Consider the following 27,686-nt stretch of genomic DNA (forward strand, 5'->3'; position numbering starts at 1 on the left):
GGTTTTTTGTTTGTTTGTTTGTTTGTTTTTAGATTTTTTATTTGACAGAGAGAGAGAAAGCTCACAAGCAGGAGGAATGGCAGAAGGGGAGGGAGAGGGAGAAGCAGGTTCTCTGCTGAGAGCCCCGATGTGGGGCTCGATCCCAGGACCCTGGGGATCATGACCTGAGCCCAAGGCAGATGCTTAACTGACTGAGCCAGGACCCCTAGGTCAGTAGTTATTAAACTTGAGTGTGCATCAGAATCACCTGGAGGGCTTGTTAAAACGATTCCCTGGGCCTCACCCCCAGAGCTTCTGATTCAACCCATCTGGGATGGGGCCTCAGAATTTGCATTTCTAACAAGTTCCAAGGTGATGATGATGCTGCTGCTGGTCCAGGACCACACTTTGAAAACCAATGGCTTCACTGAATGAGGCCATGGTTTCCTAGTTTGATTCCTAGTCTTATTCTCTGACCTCCACAATAGGAATAGGTCATCAGTGGGCCCTCAGTTCTCAGGTGGCAAGGTTTGTGTCTGATCAACCTCCACAGATCCAGCACAGGCACCTTTACATGCTATTACGGGTTGAATTGGGTCCTCCCCTCCTCCCAAAGTTGCTGAAGTCCTAACCTCTAGTACCTGTGAATGTGACAGTATTTAGAAATAGGGTTTTTGCAGATGAGATAAGATGAGGTCCTTAGGGTGAGCCCTGATCCAATGTGACTGGTGTCTTTATGAGGAGAGATCCAGATGGAGACATGAGAGGAGGTACCATGTGACCATGGAAGCAGAGATTGAAGTGTTGCAGCTGTAAGCCGAGCATTGCCAGCCAACCACCAGAAGCTAGAAAGGCCAAGAAGGATTCTTCCCTTCAGGCTGCAGAAGGAACAAACATAATGCCCACACTTTGATTTCAGACTTGAAGTTTTACTGTGAGACAATACATTTCTTAGGTTTTTTTTTTAATGTAAGAATCTTTTTTTTTTTTTACAGATTTCATTTTTAAGTAATCTCCACACCCAACATGGGGCTCGAACTCACAACCCCAAGACCAAGAGTCGCATGCTCTACCGACTGAGCCAGCCAGGTGCCCCTACGTATCTATAGTTTTAAGCCGCCCAGTTTGTGGTACTTTGTTACAGCAGTTCTAGGAATCTAATACTGTGCCGTATCTTTTTACAGACACTCCCAACACAAACCTTTGTCAAATTCATACATTTCTTCATAGGCATTATGACCTCCCCCACCAAATTTGGGGATGTTTCCTTTCATACAGTCCATGACTGCACAGAGCATCAGAAGCCAAGCAGTGAACTCTTACCTGTTGTCTTTTGACCTTCCCACATTCCCTGGGTGTATTTTATTATCCCTTATATTTCACCTGTCCAACTGGAAAAGGAAATGTGACAGCATAAGCACATGATGTGCTGGGAAAGCCTCATGCCTTTATTACCCATCAGGTGTATTCTATGGGTGCTGGGTAGGGACCAGAGGAAGTCATAAGAGGCTGTGCCCCACCCTGATCCTGGGGACAGCACCCAGGGGAATTGCATCCATCATTCCACTGCATCATTACCATCAAACTGTCCCTCCTCCCATCCCCATCCCAGGGTGTGTTAGGGGAAGGAATCTGTGCTCATTTCCATCTTATTTCAGGCAATTATTAACCTGAAGGTGCCTGTAGGCTCTGAGAGATAGAAGGGAGAGAATCTTCATCTCCCTCCCTGCTGCCCTTCTGGCTTCTAGTTTCCTCTCCCCCTTTCTCTTGGGGTAACTCTCTTCCTTGGCACCCATCCCCACGGGCAGCCATCCTCTTCTTGAAAAGTGGCTCTTTTCAGAAAGTAGAGGGCTTTACCTTCCTTCTGGCTTTTATATTCAAGGGCCTCACAACCTAGCCTGACCACGTCCTACCCTTCACCTAACTCCCCACCACACCAAACTTTCTTTAGACCCTGCATCCTACCATGCCTTCTCTGCCTCCCAGGAATGACACCTGCTGTTCCACCTGCTTAAAACATGCTTCCTTGCCCACACGATGTGAAACATTCCTGGAGAGGGAGGAAGGGGAGTGGGTAGAGTTCCTCTGTGCACCTTTCGGGACTCCAGCGTCCCTCTATTAATAGGAGGGCCACATTGTCCTTACTTACTGTCCCTCTTCCCTCTGGAGACTGTGAACTTCTCAAGAACAGGGCCGCGGACATATTTGTCTTTTTATCTGCAGCTGGGAGCAGCTAACTTTGTGGTTTGAAACAGGACCTCGTGTGGGCTTGTTGCATGAGAGGATGGAAGAAATGAGTGAACAATAATGACCATAATAATGAAAGTTATTATCCACACAGGATTTTTTTGTGAGTCTGGCTCTGTGTGTATTCAAGATCTCATTTAAGGCTAATAGGAGCCGGTGCTGGAGGCCCATTTATCCCCACTGCACAGATGAACAAACAGAGGATTTGAGAGGTAAAGAGTAGTTTTCATAAATAGTAAGTGGTTAAAAACCAGATCTGCCGGATTCCAGAGCCTGAGTGCCTCACGATTACCTCAAGTACAAAGTCACGGACTGGCGGACTAGCAGGGATGCAGCATAGGCTAAAGACCCGCCTCTGTCCGGATTCCGGCTGTGGGCTGTGGTCGCGTACACCCAGGCGGACTGGCGACGCGTGCGCAGTGAGGCGGTGGCGCCCCCTGCGGGCGGCGCGCGGGAGGCAGCGGCGGCGAAGGGGCGCTCAGTGCGCCTGCGTGCTCGTGGAGGTGGTGGCCGGGCTTGGCCGGGGCTCGGCTGTTCGCGCGGCGGGTGCGGCCATGGCGCAACCGGGGAAGCTGCTCAAGGAACAGAAGTACGACCGGCAGCTGAGGTGAGCCAGGGCTCACCGAGTCGGGCGGGCCGGCCGGCGGGCTCCTTCGCGTCCCGGCCGGGCCTAAGCGAGCGGGCGGCGCGGTCGGGCCTCTTCCAGGCCTCCCGCTGGGCCGGGCCGGGCAGTCCTGGGCTTGGGGAGCCGGTTCTCGGGGCTCCCCGGCTTGGGGCCCCCGGGTGACCCTTGAGGGTCGGAACTCTCCTCCGAGGGGTGCGCCCGCCCGCCACGCGGTGTGCAGTTCGAGGTTCGCGGCCCCAGCGTCGGGCGGGTGACCAGGGCGGCAGCCGGCGCCACCCCGCTGCGCGCTTACCCCTCATTTAGCAGAATTGGGGGATCGGGTGTACCCCCTCCCGGCCGCCCAGAGCAGCGCGGAGTGTTAGGGATTGTCCTGAGCCAGCGCTGTCCAGTAGGAATATAATGCCTGTCCTGTGAGCCGCATATGTAATTACACATTTTCTAGTAGCCACATTAAAAAGAAGAAACAGGTGAAATTAATTTTAATAGTTTCTTTAACCCGGTATATCCAAAAGATTACCATTTTAACACTTAATCAATATAAACATTTATTAGGGTTTTTTAAATCTCTTTTTTCATACCGTCTTCGAAATCTGGCATTTTTACACTTGTAGGCATATCCCAGTTCCGACTAGCTAGCCTCATTTTTAGTGCTCAGTAGCCAGATGTGGTTAATGGCTACCTTAGTGGACACTGCAGGTCTAAGCCATCAGTCAGGTCCTTGGCTAATTCCTCTACCTTGCCTTTTCTCCTTACATACCCCATTCCTTATTTATTAAGCATCATCTTTGTGTTAAGGCAGTGGAAGTAACACAAATGCTTGGCCCTTATCCTTTTTGGAACCCCCCCGCCCCCACCAAGCCGGGAGAAGTTACAGTATGTCCCTATATGTCCCCTGGAACTCCCGTATGCACCCACAGCTTAGTTCTGTATTAGGGGCTTTAGGCACTTAATTCTGAGAGCAGCACTGAAGACAGACATTCTCTTGGCTTTATAGATGGGGAAATGGAGTCTTGGAGAAACTTAGATAACTTGTCCAGAGTCTCCCATGTATTTGAGCCAGGGTGTAAACATAGGCCCTTCTGGCTTTTTCAGAGCTTGTTCTCAGTCACATCACTCTCCTCCCAAGCTTCTGGGAAAGGAAGCAAGGTGACAGAGCCCTTGTAACCAACTTGTGTTCTTTTGTAAATTCTTAGCATTGCTTGTGTTTTGAATTCAGATATAACCATACAAGAAAGAGCTGAGAAGATATTTTAGGTTACTAAGTAACTGTGACAAAAGAGAATTTTTGCTGAGTCCTATCCAGTTAAGGACCAAATTTTACTTTGCATAGTGAGAATTGGTTATCGGTTTTGGAGTGTCAGAGGGAGGCTGCTAGAAGCAAAGTTGTACAGCCGGGCAGGAGTCAACCAGGCCATGCTCTCCATAGTTAGGCCAGCATGGGAGCAAAGAGGATTGATTTCTTGTCTGGCCTCTTTCTTGAAACGCCTTACCTAGAGATGCACCAGTATTCTCTTAGGCTCGCTATCTGAGTACCCAAGCATCCATCAACCAGATCTGTCAGTGTCTTCTGTGTGCCCTACTTTCATAGGAAAAAAAAAAACAAAAACAGATGTTTCCCGTCTGTCTGGTTCTTCTAGGCTATTCCTCCATTCATTTGACAGCTGTTCAGTGATCACTTACTCTGGGCAAGGCAGTGTGCCAGGCATTTGCGGCTCCAGCGGTGCACATAGGGAGTTATCTGGGCCCTCATGGAGTTTAGAGTGGAATGGAGAGATGGATGTTCCTCAAATAAAAAACCAAATGAAGTAGTTATAGTTGTGATATGCTCTGGAGGACGTACTGGCTACACAATAACAGGGCATCTGTTTTAGATCAGGTGACAGGGAAAGCACATTAAAGCCTGTCAGTCCTACAGACTGTGGCATTTTTCTAATGATTTTCATACTTCCCATACTGACAAGGAAGGATAAAAGGCTTTCTGGGTGAAGGTAACCAGACTGGGCCAGATGCTGTGATGCATGTGTGATCATGCACCTTGCCCTGTTAATGATATGCCAGTGTGAATCAGGTTCTAACGTATATTTCTAATCCTTATTATATCTTTGTGTTTGATAATGTATGCATTTATTAATCATGCTATTAAAATGAGCATTGGGTTTTATATTTTAAAGCACTCCTATAGAAGTCAACATGAGGCTTTCCAGATGACAATAATTCAGTTTTCTTGGTAAAGCTTTTCTCACTCTTGGAGATGTCACAGTGATAAATTCTATGTCAAGATCGTAAATATACTGGCCCTGTGTAATTTAAGGAGAAATGAAATAGAGGATCAAATAGGTTTTAAGTCTAAGGCAGTTCTTTAATGTTAATGAATATATCTAATATATCTGTTCCGTAAGTTATCTCGCTTGAAAAGAGTAATGGACAAGGAGCTGGAAGACCCAAGTTTTTAGTACTGATTTGCCCCCCTTCTAATCATGCAAAGTATCAACCTGTCTGAGTCTTAGGTTACTCAGCTATATAGTCCCTGTAACACCTGCTGCTCTTCCTGTCTCACATGTTTACTATGGTTATCATCAGCCATTCTATGCAAGAACACTTTGAAGATCAAAGATCACCGTCCAAATAAGAAAGTTGGATTTGTGTGGAAGTTTTAGAAGTGTTGAATTTGTGTCTTGTTTTGTAGGTTGTGGGGTGATCATGGGCAAGAGGCTTTAGAATCTGCTCACGTTTGCCTAATAAATGCAACAGCCACAGGAACCGAAATTCTTAAAAACTTGGTACTACCAGGTAATGTAGTTTTGTGGTAGTAAATTTACTCCGTACAGTTTTGAACTAGAAATTATGTGTCCTTGACTGACTCTGTTTTGTCTTCCAGGTGTTGGTTCATTTACAATTATTGACGGAAATCAAGTCAGCGGAGAAGATGCTGGAAATAAGTATGTTCTATTCTTTTCAAACACATGCATGTTAGGGAAGGCAGTGCACTGTCACAGGAGAGTAAGGCCTAAATCCCAGCTCCACCTCCTCAACCAAGGTTACTTGACTCTCAGGTGGAAATAATCCCTGTGTTTAGGATTATGGGGAGGATGAAGTAAGTCATTATACGTGTCCAGCAGATAGACCATTAATAAAAGGTACCCATCATTACTGTCTTCATTGTTGTTATTAGTGCAAAGGAGTAGTCCTTATTCCTTGATTTGTGAAATCTAGACAATTCCTAAGTCCTTGCATTGATCCCTAGGGGTTAGTACATAATTTAAAATAATTGTATTTTTGAAAAAAAATTGTGTTTTTGGATTACAAGAATAATAAAAATTACCTTTTATTTGTGTTTCTTCTGAGCTTAGTCCAGGTATATCTCTCTGTATACTCCACTGTCTCTATAAAAATGCTGTTTTAAAGATGGCGTGTATATTATTTTTTAAAGATGATCATAATATAGACTTCCAAAGCATTGCCAGATTTGGATTTCAAGTTCTTTTTGAGACTTGGAGGCTGGAAGCTCTCATTGTATTTGTTAGTATATGACAACAATGAGTACGTTCAAGAAAAGTCAGAATTTAGTTCATATTGAGCTTTGATCTCTTTTCTTTGGGGGGTAGTGTTTCTACAACAGCACCCTTTTATTGGTATCTATAAAGAAAAAGTCCTATTATCTTTGCTTACTTGGTTGGTTAGAGCAGTGTGTGATAAGAATAAGGTTTCTTTTTCTTATGGAGCCACTGATTTTGTGCTACAAAATGGTGCCCAGCCTCAAATATGGGCCTTGAGACATGACAAGGGTATGTGGGAGGAAACCTGAATAAGGCTGTTTTAGTTAACCTGCAAAAGCAAACAGTTCAATATAGCACTTCTCAAGTGTGGTCTGTGGAACACTGGCTCTACGGAATGTTAATAGCTGCTAAATGGGCAAACAGATTCCATAAATGGGCCAAATGAAGTTAAACATTTCTCTAATATAAGACCTTAATATCATGTGATATATTTATCATGAATTTCCAAGAGGGAAATATAACATATGGTGTTTCCCAAACTTTGTAAAGCCAGGGAACTTTTATTCTGCTAGAGCATCTTATGAAATTTGTATTCTGTGGTACACACTTTGGGAACATTGATTTATTAGCCTGGTCTTTGATTACAAGTTTCATTCTGTTATCTTCCTCCAGGAAGGCTGTTATAATCTATTATTAAAATATAGCTAGTATTTATACAATGAATGAAATATACCTGGTGTTACAAATAACCTTCCCTTTATAGTCAAAGAAGCCCTTAATTTTTTTTTTTTTAATTCTGTTCTAGTTTTTTCTTTCAAAGAAGCAGCATCGGCAAGGTAAACCATCGGTTTATTATAGAATATAGTTGTGTTTGAGCATCTAATGATGCCACACTATATTTTGATTGCTTGAAAAGCTTTGACGTTCAAAGAGCTTTTATTTCTCTGAGAAAAAAGTTAAATTAGCTTTATTTTTTTTAAATCTCGCAGATCTTTATATGCTTGGTAGTTTAAGAACTTAAACGTACTGTCTGTGTTTTTATGCTGTATCCTGTATTAAAGCTAAACCTTGAGATTAACATAAGGAGGATGGAATATTCTGGTTAACAAGATTTTAAGAGTTAGCCAGCATATCTTTTATTTTTGTATGTTCCGTATTAAAATTCTTACAAAGCCATAATAGTCAACTTAATACAGTGTTCTGAATGGAAATGACTGTTTCTTTGACCTCTCTCATACAGGATTATAAATGTGGGAGGTTAGAGTGAGTCTAAACGTGGTCCAAAATATCTCTGCCTGCTACCCAAGGTTTTCTGGTCATTTGCCTACTCAGAAAAGTTGGGTACAAATAATATAGTCATTTAAGTAGTATTTAAAGTAATATTGTGGTTGAGCCTCAGCTTAAATACTGTGAAAAGCAGAATTGTCATATCTGTGCATGAAATTTGGGAAGTTTTATGTTTGCTTGATCTGTAAATTGAGTGGTTATATTTTAACCAAATTTTTTCTAATTCAAGTCAAATGCTCTTTTTTTTTTTTTTGAAAGAACCGAGCTCAGGCTGCCATGGAATTCTTACAAGAATTAAATAACGATGTCTCCGGGAGTTTTGTGGAAGAGGTATATATGGTGTATATATGTGTGTGTGTGTATCTATATATATACATATGTATATGTGGAAATGTAATTTTTTAATAATTCAAAGCCCTAGAAATTTAGAATTTTGAGTTTATTTTAGTAATCTCTACACCCAACATGGGGCTTGAACTGGTGACCCTGAGATCAAGAAACTCCTGTTATACTGACTGAGCCAGCCAGGTGCCCCAGCATTTAGAATTTTGAATCTTTGTATATTTAAGAGTTGAATTACTTTAACACTGGAGTCTAACATGTTACCTCATTTGTTCTAAAATAGCTTAACTGTTTCTGTCATGTTTAACATGATTATAAAATTGTTTAATTTTTTTCCTGTGTCCTGTTTAGAGTCCAGAAAACCTTCTAGACAACGATCCTTCGTTTTTCTGTAGGTTTACCATTGTGGTTGCAACTCAGCTTCCTGAAAGGTAAATTTTTATGTTAATTCATTTTTATTTTAGTCTCTTATTAGATTTGCATAGTTTTGTTTTCTCTGCAAAGACTATAGTTCTTAAAATTCTTCATTTAAAAAAATTTTAAATTAATATATTTATTTTAAAGATTTTATTTTATTTATTTTTTTAAAGAGTTTATTTATTTATTTGACAGAGATAGCGAGAGCAGGAACATAAGCAGGGGGAGTGGGAGAGGGAGAAGCAGGCTTCCCTCCAAGCAGGGAGCCTGATGCGGGGCTCAATCCCAGGACCCTGGGATCATGATTTGAGCCGAAGGCAGACGCTTAACAACTGAGCCACCCACACACCCCTAAGGATTTTATTTATTTATTTGAGAGAGAGAAAGAGATAGAGACAGAGAGTTTAGAGTTAAGGGGAGGGGCAGATGGAGAAGCCGACTTGCTGCTGAGCAGGGAGCCTCATGCAGGACTTAATCCCAGGACCCCAAGATGGTGGCCAGAGCTGAAGGCTGCCACTTAACTGACTGAGCCATTCAGGCGCCCCTCTTTTTTTTTTTTTTTTTTAAAGACTTATTTATTTGAGAGAGAGGGCAGGTGAGGAGGTGCAGAGGGAGAGGGAGAGAGAATCTCAAGAAGACTCCCCACTGAGCATGGAGCCTGGTGTGGTCTCCATCTCACGACACTGAGATCCTGATCTGGGCCGAAATCGAGTCAGATGCTTAATCGACTGAGCTACCCAGTACCCCTGTAGTTCTTAAAGTTCTTGAACTCCACAGAAACCTTTAATGGAAGTGCTTATAAGTCTCCAACATCAAAAAGCTGGGGAAGAGAAAAATACTGAGATGTGAAACTTTTCTTAACTATATTTAGAGCAGTTAATTAAACATTGGTTATTTTTTAGTTAAAAAAAAAACTAGTTAGAATTATAGAGTGTGCTTGGGGGTGTAGATAAGGGTTTTATAAATATTTTCTTCCTTATTATGGAAATGTTTAAGAAGTGTCTTTCAGTAACATTCTTCCTAATAGAAAAGGGGAGGCTTTCATGTTCCTCTAGTCCGAGAGATACACTTTCTGTGAGGCTGCAATCTTGTGGAATCCTGTTCAGTGTATCCATGATCTGCTTGTATAAATGTAGTAGATATATCTTTGCATTTATTACTTAGTAAGAAAGTTGCTTTATTTTAGAGTATTTTCATGTTTGGCCTATATCCAGTTGCTTATGTTCTTATTTATTGTGCTTTCCTTTACAGTACATTACTACGTTTGGCGGATGTCCTCTGGAATTCACAAATACCTCTTTTGATCTGTAGGACATATGGACTAGTTGGTTATATGAGGATCATTATAAAAGAACATCCAGGTAAGTCTGTTGCACCTATGGGGCTTGCCATTGGTTGCTTTAGCTACAGTTTTAGAAACCTGACAATTTAGAAAGTCAATTTTGTTTTTTATTTTTATTTTTTATTTTTTTTAAATTTCTTTATTCCACGGAGAGAGAGAGAGAGCACAAGCAGGGGGGAGCAGCAGAGGGAGAGGGAGAAGCAGGTTCTCCACTAAGCAGGAATCCTGATGAGAGCACAAGCAGGGGGGAGCAGCAGAGGGAGAGGGAGAAGCAGGTTCTCCACTAAGCAGGAATCCTGATGCAGGGCTCGATCCCAGGACCCTGGGATCATGACCTGAGCCGAAGGCAGACACTTACCCGACTGAGCCATCCAGGTGCCCCATAGAAAGTCAGTATTAAATTACAAAGTAAATTTTAACAGCACAACTCTGGTTACAGGTTCAGAGTGGCAATCAGAATCAATAGTCATTAATCTAATTTCCTTTACTTAATGTTATAGAAGGGTACAAAGCAGGAGATACAACAAGTACAGCTTCTTCATCTTATTAGGAGGCCCAGCAGCAAAACAAGTCCCTAGCTTTTTTTGCCTCTTAACCCACATAGGGCGTGTAGGGCTGCTATAGGTGAGAGCCACGGTATGTGGGTCACAGTGACACATAGACGTCATACCACCTTTTCTCTACCGATCTTTCATTCCATTCTCATAGAGGCATTAGGCTCCCCCAGTTCAGGTACAGTTCTACACAATAAGCAAGGCATTTACCTAACTACTGCTCCAAGGAAACAGTGTTCTAGGAGACTGAAGTCATACATAGGTAAGCTTGCATCAGCTCAAGGATGATATTAGACCTTTACTTACAAATTTTTTTTAAAAAAGATTTTATTTATTTATATATTTGAGAGAGAGAGAGAGAGCACGCACAGGAGGGGCAGAGCAAGAGAAAGAATCTCAAGCAGACTCCACACTGAGTGGGAGCCCGACGCGAGACTCAGTCTCATGACCCCGAGATCACGACCTGAGCCAGAGCCAAGTGTCGGACGCTGAACTGGCTGTGCCACCCAGGTGTGCCCCTACTTAGAAATTTTTAAGCTTAAATCATCATCCAGTTTTCATTCAGTATTCCTGCATGGCTCTGAGCCAGGGAACTCTGCTAGTGTAGTGATAGCCACTGGTGTTGGTAGTATCACTGGGGAGTAGTATCTGCCTGGGCAGTTAGGAGGTGGCTTCTGGGCATAAGCTCTCGGCAGGTGGTAGTAGGCCCTTTAAGAGTTGTAAGTGGGAGAGTGACAGGGAGAAAATTTTATTTCAAATGTGTACCCTGAAGTGGGGTGGAGAATGAATGGGTTTGAAGGGCCAAAGGTTGGAGGCAGGGGTTGCTGTTAGGAAATTTCCAGTGGTGTAACTAGGTGAGAGAGACAGAGACTGAGCCCCTGACCTAAAGCATTTACAAGGATAGGGAAGAGGGGGTAAATAATAATGAGGGTTAACGTTGCTGGCTGTGTTCCTGCCTTAATGTGGATTATTTCATGTAATCTTTCCAAAATCCTTATAAGGTAGATACTGTTATGTCTACTTAACCATCAGATTTCTAGGAAAGAGGTCTAGGTAGATGGTGATGATGTCTATTAAAGACCATAGGAGGGGAAAGGTAGATTGTTAAGTACTATCTGAACACATATTTTATCAATTTTGATCTTTTAAAATTATAATAGCAAGAAAATTCAGCTCTAGAGGAATTTTGAGTTTACTCTTATTAAAACTATAGTCCACTTACGATTTGTGCATTTAGAAAAATGTAAATATATATGTGTGTGTATATATATATGTATATAAATTTATCTCAATCATGAACAGAAAAGGGGTGCCTGGCGGGCTCAGTTGGTGGAGCAGTGACTCTTGATCTTGGGGTTGTGAGTTCGAGCCCCACATAGGGTGTGGAGCTTACTTTAAAAAATTAAAAAATAAAATCAATTCCTTGGGTTAAAAAAAAAAACAACCCAGAAAAAAACCTTTAGGTCCTATGCCCATTTAGAAAATATAGATTTCTTTTTTTTTCACGATCTGTGATTTTGTTTTTAATTATCTTAAGCCTTATCACATAATTTACAAACTTGTGCTGATGATATATCTTCTCATTTTTAACCTTTCTAACTAGTTGGCAAAAGCACCATTACCAGTCATACCTATATGGTAATTCCACAGTTGTGTCTTTGAATAGCTGTTTAGAAGACAATCCTGAATTATAACTTAGTCTGACTTAGTGAAGAATCCACAAGCCAAATCTGCTGCTATATCTTGTCACACAGAATTTTAAAAGCATCTGACCTTATAGATCATCTATAAAATGTGAGAAGTGTTAAATAGTCTTTATTTAATATTGTACATAAACCACACTAAAATGTCTTTCATTAAGCAAAAGGCGACATTTTAGATGCAGGGAATTTTAATTAAATTGGCATAGTTAAGACCAAAAAGGTAAAGTGGACACTGCCAGCTTATCTTCAGCCCTTGCCTTTAACAGGCTAACAAACACAACTTGAAACACAGCTGAGTCTTGCTGTTCTATGAGATGGTGAAGGGATTTCCTCAGTATTTAAATGTATTAGTATAACCAGTTATATAAATCTAAATATAAAACTAATCTATAAGTTTAGAGATGGCATTTACCATCTCTGTGAAAAGCTGACCATTACTAATCAATTGTAATCGAATCTCTGGAAGGGGAAAACAGTGACAGCACTTGCTGAACCAGAATTACTATCAAAGTTCAAAAAGCTGATCCTATTCATTTAACCACGAGCCCATCTTATTTAAATCAGGAATGTCCAAAAGAAATATTCTATCAGCCATTCATGATCCGAATTCTGGTGTATGAGATCAATTTAAATATGGTACACGTAAGAAAAAGTCAAGACATTTTTGTTTTGTAATAAATAAGGCAGTGGCCCACTATTACTCCTTAGTAGCCCTTTTTGAGATAAGCTGTCAATTCTGCTCTTTCTCCTGTCTTCTTAATGCCAGCAAAGATCATTTTTGTTCCAGGGATGTACTTCTTGGGATTCTCCAAATACTCCCATCAGTGTCTCCTCTCCCCAGGCGATGTCTTTGTTCTTGTTGTTATCCATGTAAGAAAATCCAGGGGCCTGACCTGTCTTTCGACCACATAAACCATGGAGATTTGGGCCAATCTTGTGCTTGCCTCCCTTTTCCACGGTATGGCACTGGGCACACTTCTGAACAATAATCTTCTTGCCCTTCTCAACGTCACCCATTTTTAAGTTGCTCTTTTGTCACGCCTAAAACGAATCTGCCTGCTCGCAAGCTGGATGTCCCACTCTCTCAGAAATTATAGATTTCTTAAGTCCCTATAATGTAATGTATTCCAGAAATATCACTAAAGAAGTCTGTGTTTTGGGATTATTTGTTTCACAGTAATAGAATCTCATCCAGATAATGCATTAGAGGATCTACGACTGGATAAGCCATTTCCTGAACTGAGAGAACATTTTCAATCTTATGATTTGGATCATATGGAAAAAAAGGTTGGTAGTATGTATGACTTTCCATTTACAGATAGATTAAAAGATTTTTTTTTAACCTAAGGTTTTTGAATTACCCCATAGTGAGAAAATATTATAACCATCCATATTCTTGTCCTCCAGATTACATAGTGACAACATTGTACTTAATTTGTTTGAAATAAATTTGTTTTCCACCAAAATTTGGAAAACTTTTTTTTTTTGAAGAGAAGTTCATTAACTGAACATATCTGTGTGATCACTACCCACGTCAAGAAATTGGACAGTAACATCGCAGCAGCCTTCTTCATGACCCTTTTGTAAACAATTAGATGTACTTTTTAAAATAGTGTGAATTTGGGGTGGGTGGGCGTTGAAATTAATTCCTCTTGAAAGTTACTTTTAGTATTTGAAGAGTTACCAAAGCAACTCCATATTTCATTATAGAAATAATGATATTTATAATAGACTATGTAACTTAGGAAGTATGTGGTTTTTTTCCTACCCATGTATTAATTAAAATGCAGGTATTTGACCAGAAAACAGAGTTTTCTCAGCCTAGGATTGGTATCTAAAATCAAGAGATTTGAGCTTTCTCTTCAGGTGGCAATCTCTGAGACTCTTTTCTTGTTGGTAAAATGGGGACAATCTTAGTACAAACCTGCCATGTTAGGACTAAATTGGATATTGCTTCTAAAAAAAGTTTGTAAAGCCATTTTCATTAACCCAGTTCATTTCCCTCCATTCATTATACTACATATAGTGGGAGATGATCATAATTACTGTTGGATTTGTTGAAAATGAGATGATGTGATAAAGAATAAATGTAAACTAATTAATGTTAACTAATACTGACATTTTCTTTGATTTTTCTTTCATTTTTAGGACCATAGCCATACTCCATGGATTGTGATTGTAGCTAAATATTTAGCACAGTGGTATAGTGAAGTACGTCTTTTTTTAAAAACACAAATTCCATATATGACTGTATTTTCAATTTATTATAAAGGATTTCATTGGAGGAAAGTGGGAGATTAATTCTTTTCTTTATGTGGTTATAGAGGAGGTGGGTGCTTTTTTTTTTAAATCTGGCAGTTCCTCTTTTGATACTGATATTTTTATTAACAAAATTAAATATCAGTAAATGTCATTCTGAAACTGGCAGTGGGGAATGAATGTAGAGAAATGGCGCACAGTTTTTGTTTTCTTTCAAGTCAGCCTCTGATTTCACTGAGGTATTTGCTGATGAAATCACACGTGGATGGGAGAATGGGGGAAACTTGGGACTCTCAATTTCCATGTTTTGATTTTTTATAATAGAATTTAAAAATTTCTAACCAATTTAGACAAATGGACGAATACCTAAAACGTATAAAGAAAAAGAAGACTTCAGAGATTTGATTAGACAAGGTAATATGATGGGATACAATTGAATGTTGTATAAAGTTTGAAAAGCAAATTGCTTGAAGCTGTTTATTGGATTTCTGTCAGCTGCTTTGTCAGACAATGCCATCATGAGCTTGTGTTTTATTTTTTTTTCTCAGGGGAGGTTTAGGAGCCACTCATATAGTTTTTTAAATAACTAATGATAGTTTCCTCATCTGTGAATGAGGAACTGGGGGCTGCTGATAACTACCTTGTGGGTTGTTGTGAGGATTCATTCATACAATAAAATGTGAAGTACACTTAGTAGTGTCTGATACAAAGTAAAAGCTTAACAAAGGGTAGCTGCTAATATTAATAAAAAAATGCCTAATGGTACGCCTGTTTCTTCTTAAGTTTCGGTATCCAATCCTCCCTTTTAAGATCTGATGAGGTTATTTCCATAATGTTAGGGAGAGCAAAGGGGTGTGAGAAGAAAAGGGCTATTTTTTGCTAACCAATTTCTATTTTACTAGGAGTTCTAAAGAATGAAAACGGGGCTCCGGAAGATGAAGAGAATTTTGAAGAAGCTATTAAAAATGTGAACACAGCACTAAATACAACTCAGGTATTAAAAGTGTTGCTGAGGAATTCATACAAGAAAGGTGTTTTCTGAAGTCCTCATGTGAAATAGTTGATTATATATATATATATATATTTTTTTTTTTTAAACATTTATTTATTTTAGAGAAAGAGTAAGAGAGAGAACATGTGTGCATGTGTGCATCATTTGGCAGGGGCAGAGGGAGAGGGAGAGAATCCCAAGCAGACTCCCAGCTGAGTGCAGAGCCTGATGCTGGGCTCCATCCCACCACCCTGAGATCATGACCTAAGCTGAAATCACAAGTCAAGTGCTTAATTGAGCCACCAGGTGCCCTTATTTTAGATTTAAGTTAGTATTTCCTAAACTGTAAAGTTGTTAGAAATTAATATCTATAATATGGACTGAATCTTGTTTTAATAAGACTGTATTGTCCTTGTTAAAGTAGTTATCGGTGCTTCAGCATATACTAGTGATAGAATGATTTATATACATTATTTGAAGTACATGATTTGTGAATAGTAACAGTTTGGGTGTAGGAAATATATAATGAAGGTGATATTTTGCTGGCCCAAAATAGTGTTGCCTGAAAGTTAAATCTTACCCTGTGTTTGCTTTTGACAGTAGTTGTTTGGATATTATGGAAGACGTTCTTAATGACATTGTAAAACATTATTTGGAGGATAACTCCGTTTAGATGCCCTTTGTTTTGTTGTTAAGGTCTTGCCAGTGAGGTTTTTGGGAAATTTGGAATAACACAACTGGTATTTTAAGTTAAGAATTTTCTTATAATTTAAAATGGCAAAAAATGCTGTCTTTCACATTAAGAAAGCACTTAAGCTGTCATTACAAACTTTTTGGAGACAATGAGGTAATATTGCTGAGTAATTAAAAGTGTGTGCTTTATCAGTCAGTTTTCTGGGGTGATGATAATTTTCTATGTTGTAATTGAGATGATGGTTAAAAGGACATGCAGAGTAATCAAAATGCATCGAACTGTACATTTAAGATTCATTTCACTGAATGTAAAATTTACCCCTATTAAGAAAAACTCAAGGTTTTCATAGTTAGGTTCTGTATGGTGAACCAAGCAGACAGATAAATGCACTAGGTGCTATGAACAAAATTTGAGCAGAACAGAGGGGTAGAACACGATGAGGATGAGGATTTCTAGGATCGGGAGGGGGCCATTCAAGCGTTTTTAGCAGGGAGTGGAGTGACGTGATTTATATTTCTAAAAAATCATTTTGGTTCTTGGTGAGAAGAATAGACTGTAGGGGACTGGGAGCAGAAACAGAGAGACCAGTTACGAAGTTACCAATAAGAAATTTCTTTTTTCCACACAGCTGTAGAATCAAAGCCTATAATTTCAATTGTTGTTATTAATGTATGATGATTTTTGCCAGCATTAAAAGTACTTAATTTAACTAATTTTTGCCAGAGTTGTTGTCTCTTCCAGTAGTTCCTGATTTAGGGTGTAAGGGTTTCACATTTTTGACAAGCTGGAAATACATGGACTACAAATCTAGCTTGCTAGTAATATCTGAAATCTTTGTTATATCTTCAGATGTAACTATATCAAAAGATTTACTGTAGCTCCCTTTTTAATCCATGTATGATGGAAGAGAACTGGTCATCCTTTAATGCTGCCACCAGTGGGCAGGAGGGGACTTCCTTCCGTTCTCTCTTTCCTCATCAAATCTCTATCTGGTACTGATTCTCAATAAAAGTCTAATAAGCACAGTGGCGGCCGGGTGGGTCAGTCAATTAAGCATCTACCTTTGGCTCAGGTCATGACCCCAGAGTCCTGGGATTGAGCCCCGAGTGGGGCTCCCTGCTCAACAGGGAGTCTGTTTCTCCCTCTCTCTTTCCCCCTCACCACTTGTGTGCACAAGTGCTCCCACTCTCTCTCTCCCTCAAATAAATAAAATCTTTACCAAAAAAGTCTAAGCACATCAGAAGTTTGTATTTGATTACAGTGTAGGAATTAAAAGAATTTGGGGAAAGAGTGGAAATACAGATGGGCACATTCTTAGTATAAGTAAATGTTTTGTGTTCCTTTGTTAGATCCCAAGCAGTATTGAAGATATATTTAATGATGATCACTGCATAAATATCACCAAACAGGTAACAACCAAAAGTAAATAGTGCCATCTTAACCTTTGGGTCAAATTCAGATGCCATTTAATACTAATTTTTTTTCTTATTCTTTTAGACTCCATCATTTTGGATTTTAGCTCGTGCCTTAAAGGAATTTGTGGCCAAAGAGGGTCAGGGAAATTTACCTGTTCGAGGCACAATTCCTGATATGATCGCAGATTCAAGCAAATATATAAAGCTGCAAAATGTGTAAGTCACTGTTTTCAAACTATTTTAACGAAAAATTAACCTGTTTATAGTACAGATGAACATATTTTACCACTCTATCAGAAATCAAATGCAAATCTGTTAAACAGTTTTTAAAAATAAGCTGAAAAAACTTAGGAGCAGACTTTTTAAAATAGATTTTGTTTTTTAGACTAGTTTTAGGTTTATAGCTAAATTGAGCAGAAAGTACAGAGAGTTCCCATCTACTGACTAGGGGGCAGATTTTTTCTTTCATCTTTCATGATAAAAAGCTAATATTTGAGCATTTAACTCTGTGCTATGAACTGCTCTATGTATTAATTAATTTAATGTTTACAACAACTCCATGAGAGAGATACTATTATTGTCCCAGTTTTACAGATTAGGAAACTGAAACATAGAAAAGGAAATTTATTCAGAGTCAGATAGCTGGGAAATAGCAGAGTCAGGATTCGAACCCATGAAACCCAGCTCTATACTCTTTTTTTTTTTTTTTTTTTAAGATTTATTTTTAGGGAGAGAGAGCGAGCGAGCACGGAGGGTAGGGGCAGAGGGTGAGGAAGAGAGAGAACCTGAAACAGACTCCCTGCTGAGCACAGAGGCTGAGGTAGCGCTCAATGCAGGGCTTGATCCCACGACCCTGAGATCATGATCTGAGCTGAAACCAAGAAGAGTCAGATGCCCCCCAGCTCTATACTCTTAACTATGGCCCTATAGGAACTTTTATCTGGAACTTAAAACTTCGGAGTCTTTAGTTTGATGAATTTTTTATCATAATGTTTCATAATTTAAAGAGTTTGTGACTGTAGATGGACACCAGCTCTCTACGTGTCAATAGCCTGAACCCAGATAGACTGTCATAAGTATGGATCTCAGTGGATATTACCTTTATGTAGTTTAGGCCTGGTGCTGATGAGTCCAGGGCCACTGACTTGGGTTCCTCAAGGACCAAATGATGTCACACAGAAGATCTCTGTTCCCTAGACATTGCATTTTTCACCTCAGCCACTGTCTAACACACCTTTGTTGTCCTAGCCTAAAAGTTCAACTATTTAAAACTTGGGGAAAGTCAGCTGAGGATAGACGGAAGTCTGACCTCACAATCAAGGTAGTCGGCTTAACACTGGTCATCTTCAGAGAATGAAAGTGTAAATAGACCTTATAGGTTTTACATGAATTTGTAGACAGTTTTTTTCTTTTTAAAGATTTTATTTATGGGATGCCTGGGTGGCTCAGTCGTTAAGCGTCTGCCTTCGGCTCAGGTCATGGTCCCAGGGTCCTGGGATCGAGCCCTGCATCGGGCTCCCTGCTCCGCGGGAGGCCTGCTTCTCCCTCTCCCACTCCCCCTGCTTGTGTCCCTCTCTCGCTGTGTCTCTCTCTGTCAAATAAATAAAATCTTTGGAAAAAAAAAAAGATTTTATTTATTTATTTGAAATAGAGCGTGAGCACAAGCAGGGGGAACAGCAGAGGGAGAGGGAGAAGTATGCTCCCCACTGAGCGGGGAGCCTGTGGAGAAGGTGTTTTAAGACATGGGGCTTGATCCCAGGACCCTGGGATCATGACCTGAGCCGAAGTCAGATGCTTAACCATCTCAGCCACCCATGCGTCCCTGTAGACAGTTTTGAAGTATTTAACTTTCCTTGGATTTAACTTCAAGGAGATAAATCATGTTCTTCAGTAACCTACGTAGTCAGGTCCTCCCAGAAGCATAGATCGTGGATCCCTCTAGGAGGGTAGTTTTTAAATTGCTGTTAATTATAGACGGAGCTCAGGCATTAGTAGATTCTAAGAGTCCATCACCAACACTGGGGAGATTCCCAGCCACTAACAGCTGCGGCTGCTGCTAGCATTTCCATGGCATTTTTACATTTGTATGTTACCAGACCAGTATTTTTTCATGAAAAGGAAAGAAATTTGCTTCATGGTGATATTTAAATTTTGCTAACTTTAAAAATTGTTAAAAACAGCTGTTTGTTATTCTTTTCCAGTTACCGTGAAAAAGCAAAGAAAGATGCTGCTGCTGTGGGTAATCATGTTGCCAAATTGTTGCAGTCTATCGGCCAGGTAAGCTGCTGATCTGAGCGTACTGTGCTTTTCATGGACAGTAGGGCTCCATTTGGCCTGATTGCATAACTCCAGAGGCCAAAAAGGTGGTTTAGAGATAGAGGGTGTGGCCTGGTTCTGGGCTTCTTTAGAGGGATCTCTTACTTACCTGGCTAATGAGAAGGGCCTTCACTAAGGAAACAAGGTGTTTTTACAGTGCTCTTCCAGCGCTTGGGGAAAGCCTCTCCATCTCCCAGTGATTGGCTTTGTGCTGCAGTCTGTGTTCATCTCCTCTTTTATACTGGAGCAAAACCTGCATTTCTCTCTTTACAGGCACCAGAGTCCATTTCAGAGAAAGAATTAAAATTACTGTGTAAGTCCCCTTGAATCAATTTCCTTACTTTTGCTTGATCAAAATGTTTTCAGGAATTTTAAATGGCTAAAATTAAAAAAATTTTCCATGGCCTCAGTGGTATAGATAAGAATTACTAAGAGTTGGTGTTTTTTTCCCCTCATAATAAAAGGAGAGGGTGTTTTAAGATGGTCAGTGATAGAGCATATCTGTCTATGGCAGTGCTGAAAAGACATGAAGTTCAGTTGAAAATTGTCATTAATACAGAATTATTTTCAGCTTATTACTTTTAAATAGTTTGGGAAAGTTTTATCTGAAGACTTTGGATGTGAAATCTTGTGTTACATGTACATTGAAAATATTGGTTTAAATACTCACTTTGATCTGTGTTAAATGACTGATGGAATTAAGAATTTTGCCATTCAGTTTCAGAGTGGGTTGGCTCTTGGAATCTTGATAACTCCTTAGGAGGCCCAAAACATTTTCTTTTATTTAAGAATTAGTTTAAGAGGGATGTCTGAGTGGCTCAGTTGGTTAAGCATCTGCCTTTGGTCCAGGTCGTGATCCTGGGGTCCTGGGATTAGGCCCTGTGTCCGTTCGGCTCCCTGCTTAACAAGGATTCTGCTTCTCCCTCTCCCTCTGTGCTCTCTTCCTCTCCCCCTGTGCTCTGTCTCAAATAAAGAAATAAAATCTAAAAAAAAAAGAATCAGTTTAAGAATAATAAAATTTGTTTTACATGCTGTCTGAGAATTTTTCCCTGTAGGTACTGCCCTAAGCTTCTGCAAAAGTCTATATTTTGTATGTTCCCCAGCTTTAAAATGTATTTATCCATGTTCTTCCTTTAATGACTCTTCCATAGTGCTTGTTGAAGCTTATTTTTAATGTTTTGTTTCATTACCAATCTTGTACCTTGTTTTTGAATTTGTGTTTGCTCTACTAGCTTTTATAATACCAGATTAGAAGCTGGATGTTGGGTACTTGAAAGTTAATTCTGTCTACTTTGGGTTATGTTTGAAAATTTCCATAATACAAAGGGTTTTTTAAGAAAGTTTTAACATATATAAAGCGCACAATATATATAATGCTCTCCTTTAGGACTACTTATCCATAATAATGATAAAAATGACTTCACTGAGTCCTATCAGGTATTGTGGGAGGTATGCACTTGATACACTTGCACATTTGATCCACAGAACAACTTTCAAAGGTAATATCCCCATTTTACAAATGAAAGCAAGCTCAGAGAGGTGCCATCACCTACTTACTCACTGCTGAGCTAGTTGTACTGCCAAGGATATGAATTTCAGATGATTTGTGTTCTAGTGCCTTCTCTGCTAACCATGAGAGCCAAAGAGGCATTTCTTCACATTTCCATGTCTGTAAAGAGTATATACAGAATTTCCTGTTCTTAGAGTGACTTGTGATTTGGAATATTCACATCTCAACTGTTTACTTCCATGTCTTTCCTGTATTCAGGCACCAATTCTGCATTTCTTCGAGTGGTAAGATGTCGATCCTTAGCTGAAGAATATGGCTTGGATACAATTAACAAGGAGGAAATAAGTAAGTATAATAATCCTTTGATGCTAGGTTACTAGTTTTAATTAATTTTAGAGGTATAAATAAATATTTTGTGTTTAATAGTAGTGAGTATATGATGATAATTTATAGGATAATGTAAATATTGTACTTGTAAATTTTATTCTGTAAACCAAGAAGTAGTCATACTTCCAAATAATCATAACTGCGAAATAAAAACTTAATATATAATGAAATCATCTTTAGGTTACTGAGTAAGTTATGTGATATGAAGAGCTAAAGTCAGAACGTTACTACATTATTAGAGATTATGTGACTAGCTAATGGTCCTTAAGAACATCGGGTTTCATCTTAACATATCTCCCTCTCCCTTTATTTTACTATTATTTATCATTTTCTATTTTATTGTCACAAAATATTTAAATTTTGTGATGGAATTGCCTTGTATCCTGAAACTGGAGTATATAGTAAATTCAGTTCTACATTGTTTTTATGTAATGAATTATCCAAATTACACTGAATTGTTTTTCCCTTTCAGTTTCCAGCATGGACAATCCAGATAATGAGATAGTATTATATTTAATGTTACGGGCTGTTGATAGGTTTCATAAACAACATGGTCGATATCCAGGTAAGACTAGCAATCTCATTATCATATACAATAAAGTCTTGAATAAATACTTAAATTGAATTAAATCTTAAAGTTTCTTGGGTGTTCTTGGGGTGTTTACAGTAGTGGTGCTTGAATTTTACATTGTAAACAGTTTATACCTACTTCATCTCAGTGAGGAAATACCATTTGTTTTTTAAGTATAAGTATTTGCAAATAATGTTTGATTCTAAACTATTACAGGAGAATGTTGGTTGAATGCCTGTAGAATAAAACTTTTTCTTTTTTTGAGGAGTTGGGGGGGGGGTAGAGGGAAAGAGAAAGAGAGAATCTTAAGCAGGTTCCACACCCAGCAAAGAGCCCTGCTCGGGGCTCGATCTCACAACCCTGAGATCATGACCTGAGCTGAAATCAAGAGTTGGACACTTAACCGACTGAGCCACCCAGGTGCCCCTAGAATAAAACTTTTCTTTTCTGTTAGTTTCCATAGTTTACTTCTAAGACTCACACTGAGTTTAATTTAGTGGAACAGGTAAGCCATAAGAAGTATGCCTAGTGACATGAATTCCAAACTCTGAAGGTGTAGGGATTTCTTTGCTCAGAATCTTATTTTTTGTTGTCTGTAAATGTAGTTAATTGGAGAATTGGTAAATCTCAAAAGATCTTCAGTTGCCCAGAATATTTTTATTAAGACGATAATTTTAATTGTGCAGTATTACTGCATAGCAGTACATTCTAGGAGTATCATAAAACCTGTTGCCCCAACTGCTGTAGTATGCCCACTGAGTTACAATCTTAATGAGCAAGCTTACCAGCAGAAAGAAAAGGAATAAAAACCAAATATATATTACTTTATGTGTATTGTTTAGTAGCTTGTATTCTTGGTTTATTGCATAACAAACCATCCCAAACCTTACTAGTTTAAAACAGTAAATTATTATCTTGTAATTTGTGGATTGGCTGGGCTCAGTTAGGCAGTTATCACTCTCAGAGTTGCATGACGCCTGGGGCTGGGGTCATCTGAAGGCTTGACTGAGCTAGACATCCAAGAAGACATTTTCACTCATGTGACTGGCACTTTAGTTGGAACAGCTGGAACTGCTTGAGGGCTGGTCAGGCATCTCTCTCCATGGCTAACTGGGGCTTCCTTTTAGCATTGTATTCCTAGGGCAGACTTCTTACATGGTGGCTGGCTCTCCCAAAGTTAACATTCCAAAAGACCCAGGTGGAACATACAAGGCTTTTTATGAGTTAGCCTCAGAAGTCACACAACATCACTTACATCATGTTCTATTGGCTTCACAGAGCCAGCTTAGATTAAGAGTGGGAGGGGACTATGTGAAGGCACAAAGGAGTATTCATTGGGGAGCCATCTCGGGAGACTAGCTACCACAGAGAGCACAGGCTTTGGAGTTGAACCTAGGTTCAGATCTCAACTCTGTCACTTACTATCTCTTGATCTTGGGTGGGTCACTATTTCCAAGTCTCACTTTTCTCATTTATGGAATGGCGATAATAGTATGTACTCTTGGATTGTAAGGGTTACGTAGGTGATGTATGAAAATCACTTAACACACTACATGGCACCTTGTAAGTATTCAATAAAGGCTTGGTATTATTATGAGGAAGAGTAGTGATGGTTTTTAAACTAGAAGGGCTAAAAAATATGATTTGTTTTAGTAATTCTTGAATATTACAGCAATTGTATTTTTCCTTCCGGTAGTAATAATAATAGCTTTGCCGTTGGAGACAGTATAATCATTAAGAACTGCCCAGGCCCATATCCCAGTTTTGCTACTTAGGAGCTAAGTAACTCAGGCAAATAACTTAATCTGTCTGTGCCTCAGTTTTCTCACCTATAAATGGGGATAATAATAGTATCTACTTCATAGGGTTGTTGTGAGGATTAAATCAATTAATATATAGTACTTAGAACACTGTCCAGCATTTATTAATGTTCAATAAATGTTACCTATTATAGCTTTATGTCTTCAGTGTCATTTAGTCTTCTGGAAATGGATAATAAACACCATAATTTTTTTAAGCACCGTAATTTTTTTTTAGGGCGGGAGGGGCAGAGGGAGAGGGAAAGAGAATCTTAAGCAGGCTCCATGCCCATCACAGAGCCTGATGTGGAGCTTGATCTCAAGAACAAGACCTTAACCTGAGATCATGACCTGAGCCAAAATCAAGAGTTGGACGCTTAACGACTGAGCTACCAAGGCACCCCGAGCACCAATGGGACATTACTTTCTTATTCATTCAATTCTTCTGTCAAATTATTGAGCACTAACTATGTGTCAGATATTTTTCTAGATACTGGGTATAGAACAGTAAACAAAGCAGAGTTATCAAACTTGAAATTTTTTTTTAAAGATTTTATTTATTTATTTGAGAGAGAGAGAATGAGAGAGAGAGAGCACATGAGAGGGGGGAGGGTCAGAGAGAGAAGCAGACTCCCTGCCGAGCAGGGAGCCTGATGCGGGACTTGATCCCGGGACTCCAGGATCATGACCTGAGCCGAAGGCAGTCGCTTAACCAACTGAGCCACCCAGGCGCCCTCAAACTTGAAATTTTAATAGGTTTCAGGTGGTTTCTTTGATTGTTACAGCTTTGTGATAGTTGTAAATATTGGTCTTGTACTTACCCTTGTTTTTGTTCTTACTTCAGTTTCATTCCTTACTCTTTTGACTAGAACACCTAAAACTGGATTTAGAAAAGTAGATAGCCATTGGTTTTGAATTTCATTATTCATTTTAATGAAAATTAACCTACATATGTATTTTTAGGGGTATCTAACTACCAAGTTGAAGAAGATATAGGAAAGCTGAAGTCTTGTCTCACTGGCTTCCTTCAGGAAAATGGATTATCTGTAATGGTGAAAGATGACTATGTCCATGAATTGTGAGTATTTTTTAGGGCATAGGAAAGATAATACCTGTCTTGTCAAAAGGCTAATCTAAGTTCATGTCTCCATCTCTTTCTGTAGTTGCCGATACGGAGCTGCTGAGCCACATACCATTGCTGCGTTCTTAGGGGGTGAGTTCCACAGATGAGAATACTGGCATTTGTGGTAACACAATACAGTTAGGAAGTTTTGTTTTCTGAGCTGTTTTAACTAGGGGAGTCAGTGAGGCAGGATATTGTGTTATTAGATTATTTCACTGATCTCTCTGCTTTTCATCTCCCACTGCTGTCCATCTTAAAGTGAAGTGTCATTGATCTTCCTAAAGCATAGCTCTGATCATGTCTCTCGCTTAACTAACCCTCTGCCCTGGCAGTAACACATACACACTACAATGATCTTCAGAAAACAGGTCCAGAGTCCTTGATTTGACATTAAAAACACACTGTGTTGTGGTTCCACTCAGCCTTTCTGGCCTTGGTTTTTTCAAGTTATTTCCTTTTCCAGGAGACATGCCCTATGATTTCCTGCTCCTACAATCCTTAACCCTCAGGGCCCATTTGCCTTAAATCTCCCTATTTCTTGCATGTCTAAAATCTACCTGTTCTTCAAGGCCCAAGTGAAAGTTAGCATCTCTTTCATAAAAACTCCCTGGAGGCTAGAAGTCCAAGGCCAGGGCCAGGGCAGTTGGTTTCTGGTGAGGCCTGTTTGTGGCTTGTAGGTGGCTACCATCTTGCTGTGTGCCATTATATAACCTTGTCTTTGTTCAGGGAGGACAGATGGGACACAAGCTCCCTGATGTCTTATGTGGGCACTAAACCCATCATGAGGGCCCTACCCCATGACCCTATTTACCTCCCAAAGACCCCCATACCATCTTCAATTCCAAATACTACCACATTAGGTATTAAGGATTTAACATGAATTTTGAGGACATTTAGTCCATAACGTGTTCTGTATTCTGCACAACACGGTTATATTCCACTTCTTTCAGGTCTTTGTTAAAATGTTATCTTCCCTTTGTTAAAATGTTATATGAGGCCATTCCTGACTCCCCAGTTTAAAACTGCGTCACTCCTCTTGCACTCATATATATCCCCCTTTCTTGCTTTTTCTCCTTAGCACTTAGAGTCATTTCACTTACTATAAATTTTACTTATTTGTAAATTATCTCTCCCTTACTGCTAAAAAGTAAGATCTAAGAGGGTGAGGATTTGTATCTTTTGTTCTTTATCCCTAGTGCCTAGAAGAGTTTCTGGTACATAATAGAGTCTCATATTTTATTGAATCAATGAATGTTTGTGAAAGATGAACCTTCATATTATAATAGATGAAGAATTTTTTTTCTCTGTAGTTTTGTTTTTTTCTATTGTTTGCTTTGATTAGTTACTCAAAACTTGTTACTGTATAAGACTGTTACTGAGGGCGCCTGGGTGGCTCAGTTGGTTGGGCGACTGCCTTCGGCTCCGGTCATGATCCTGGGGTCCCGGGATCGAGTCCCGCATCGGGCTCCCTGCTCAGCGGGGAGTCTCCTTCTCCCTCTGACCCTCTTCCCTCTCATGCTCTCTGTCTCTCATTCTCTCTCTCTCAAATAAATAAATAAGTAAATCTTTAAAAAAAAAAAAGGACTGTTACTGAGTATAGCAGCCTGGCGGTATTTAATACAGATTGTTTCCAAATTACAAATGTATTTAGAACAGATATACCTTTGCGCGCCTGGGTGGCTCAGTTGGTTAAGTGACTGCCTTCAGCTCAGGTCATGATCCTGGAGTCCCGGGATCGAGTCCCACAGCATCGGGTTCCCTGCTCAGCAGGGAGTCTGCTTCTCCCTCTGACCCTCCCCCCTCTCATGTCCTCTCTCTCAAATAAATAAATAAAATCTTAAAAAAAAAAGAACAAATATACCTTTATTCCATTTTATTAAAGTAAAGTAGGCACAGGGTAAAATTTAAATGTAATATAAGGATCATCTTCGAGAATCTTTTCTGTCTATATGTATTTTTTTAAAAAGCACTATCAACCATACTACTGTTTTGACTTTACTAAAATATCATCAGCCATTCAAAACCACAGTAATACTTCATTCTTTTAAATTGTGGCATAATATCCCAAAGTGTGAATGTCTAGGACAAAATTTGTTCCTATAATAATATAGTTATAAAAAAATTGCAGTTCTTGATTTTGATGTGCTTCAGTAAGCTATGACTGTTTTGGCTTATTTTTAAACACCTTTGCTTTTGGAAAGGAAAGGTTTTCTTTACAGAGTTGGATATTTTTATATAACTTGAAATTTACCTTTTTCAAAGATTTGCTTTTCTCCTTTTTCCTTGCAGGAGCTGCTGCTCAGGAGGTTATCAAAATAATCACCAAACAATTTGTAATTTTTAATAATACTTACATTTACAGTGGCATGTCACAAACCTCAGCAACTTTCCAGTTGTAGAATAAACATCCTATGTAGTGTGTTAATGATTTAAACTGTAATTGCCTTCAGCTTGTGCTCTAGTTTGTAAAATTCTAGTAAGGGAGAACTGTTAAATTGTTTCCTTAATAAACATTTTTCTCATTTGTAATAATGTAGTCTTGTTCTTTGTGGGGGAAGGAAGCAGTCGTTTTCTCAGAGAATAAAAGCTATCCATTTTTAATTGAGTTCATTATTTCTCGTTTGCTAA

General features: G+C 39.4%; 1 protein-coding gene and 1 pseudogene across 2 annotated transcripts; one reads left to right on the forward strand and one right to left on the reverse strand.

Moving 5' to 3' along the window:
• Nucleotides 1-2,676: 2,676 nt before the first annotated feature.
• NAE1 (NEDD8 activating enzyme E1 subunit 1) lies at nucleotides 2,677-27,590 on the forward strand. Of its 2 annotated transcripts, XM_025889011.2 has the most exons (20): nucleotides 2,677-2,833; nucleotides 5,538-5,641; nucleotides 5,730-5,790; nucleotides 7,154-7,184; nucleotides 7,894-7,965; nucleotides 8,329-8,408; nucleotides 9,646-9,755; nucleotides 13,171-13,280; nucleotides 14,142-14,204; nucleotides 14,603-14,666; nucleotides 15,155-15,246; nucleotides 17,287-17,346; nucleotides 17,435-17,568; nucleotides 19,554-19,629; nucleotides 19,942-19,981; nucleotides 21,437-21,523; nucleotides 22,038-22,130; nucleotides 24,899-25,013; nucleotides 25,099-25,148; nucleotides 27,348-27,590. In XM_025889011.2, the coding sequence occupies exons 1-20, from the start codon at nucleotides 2,781-2,783 to the stop codon at nucleotides 27,455-27,457; spliced, it is 1,605 nt and encodes a 534-aa protein (XP_025744796.1). In that variant the 5' UTR covers nucleotides 2,677-2,780; the 3' UTR covers nucleotides 27,458-27,590. The 2 variants fall into 2 exon arrangements, with proteins under 2 accessions (XP_025744796.1, XP_073736279.1); XM_073880178.1 differs by lacking the exons at nucleotides 2,677-2,833; nucleotides 7,154-7,184 and having other exon boundaries at nucleotides 5,571-5,641.
• On the reverse strand, nucleotides 12,698-13,010 carry LOC112836882 (cytochrome c pseudogene; annotated as a pseudogene).
• Nucleotides 27,591-27,686: the final 96 nt, after the last annotated feature.

Source organism: Callorhinus ursinus, unplaced genomic scaffold, assembly GCF_003265705.2.
Source record: "Callorhinus ursinus isolate GAN/ISIS: 27379988/994484 unplaced genomic scaffold, GSC_fseal_2.0 scaffold37, whole genome shotgun sequence".
NCBI lineage: Eukaryota > Metazoa > Chordata > Mammalia > Carnivora > Otariidae > Callorhinus > Callorhinus ursinus.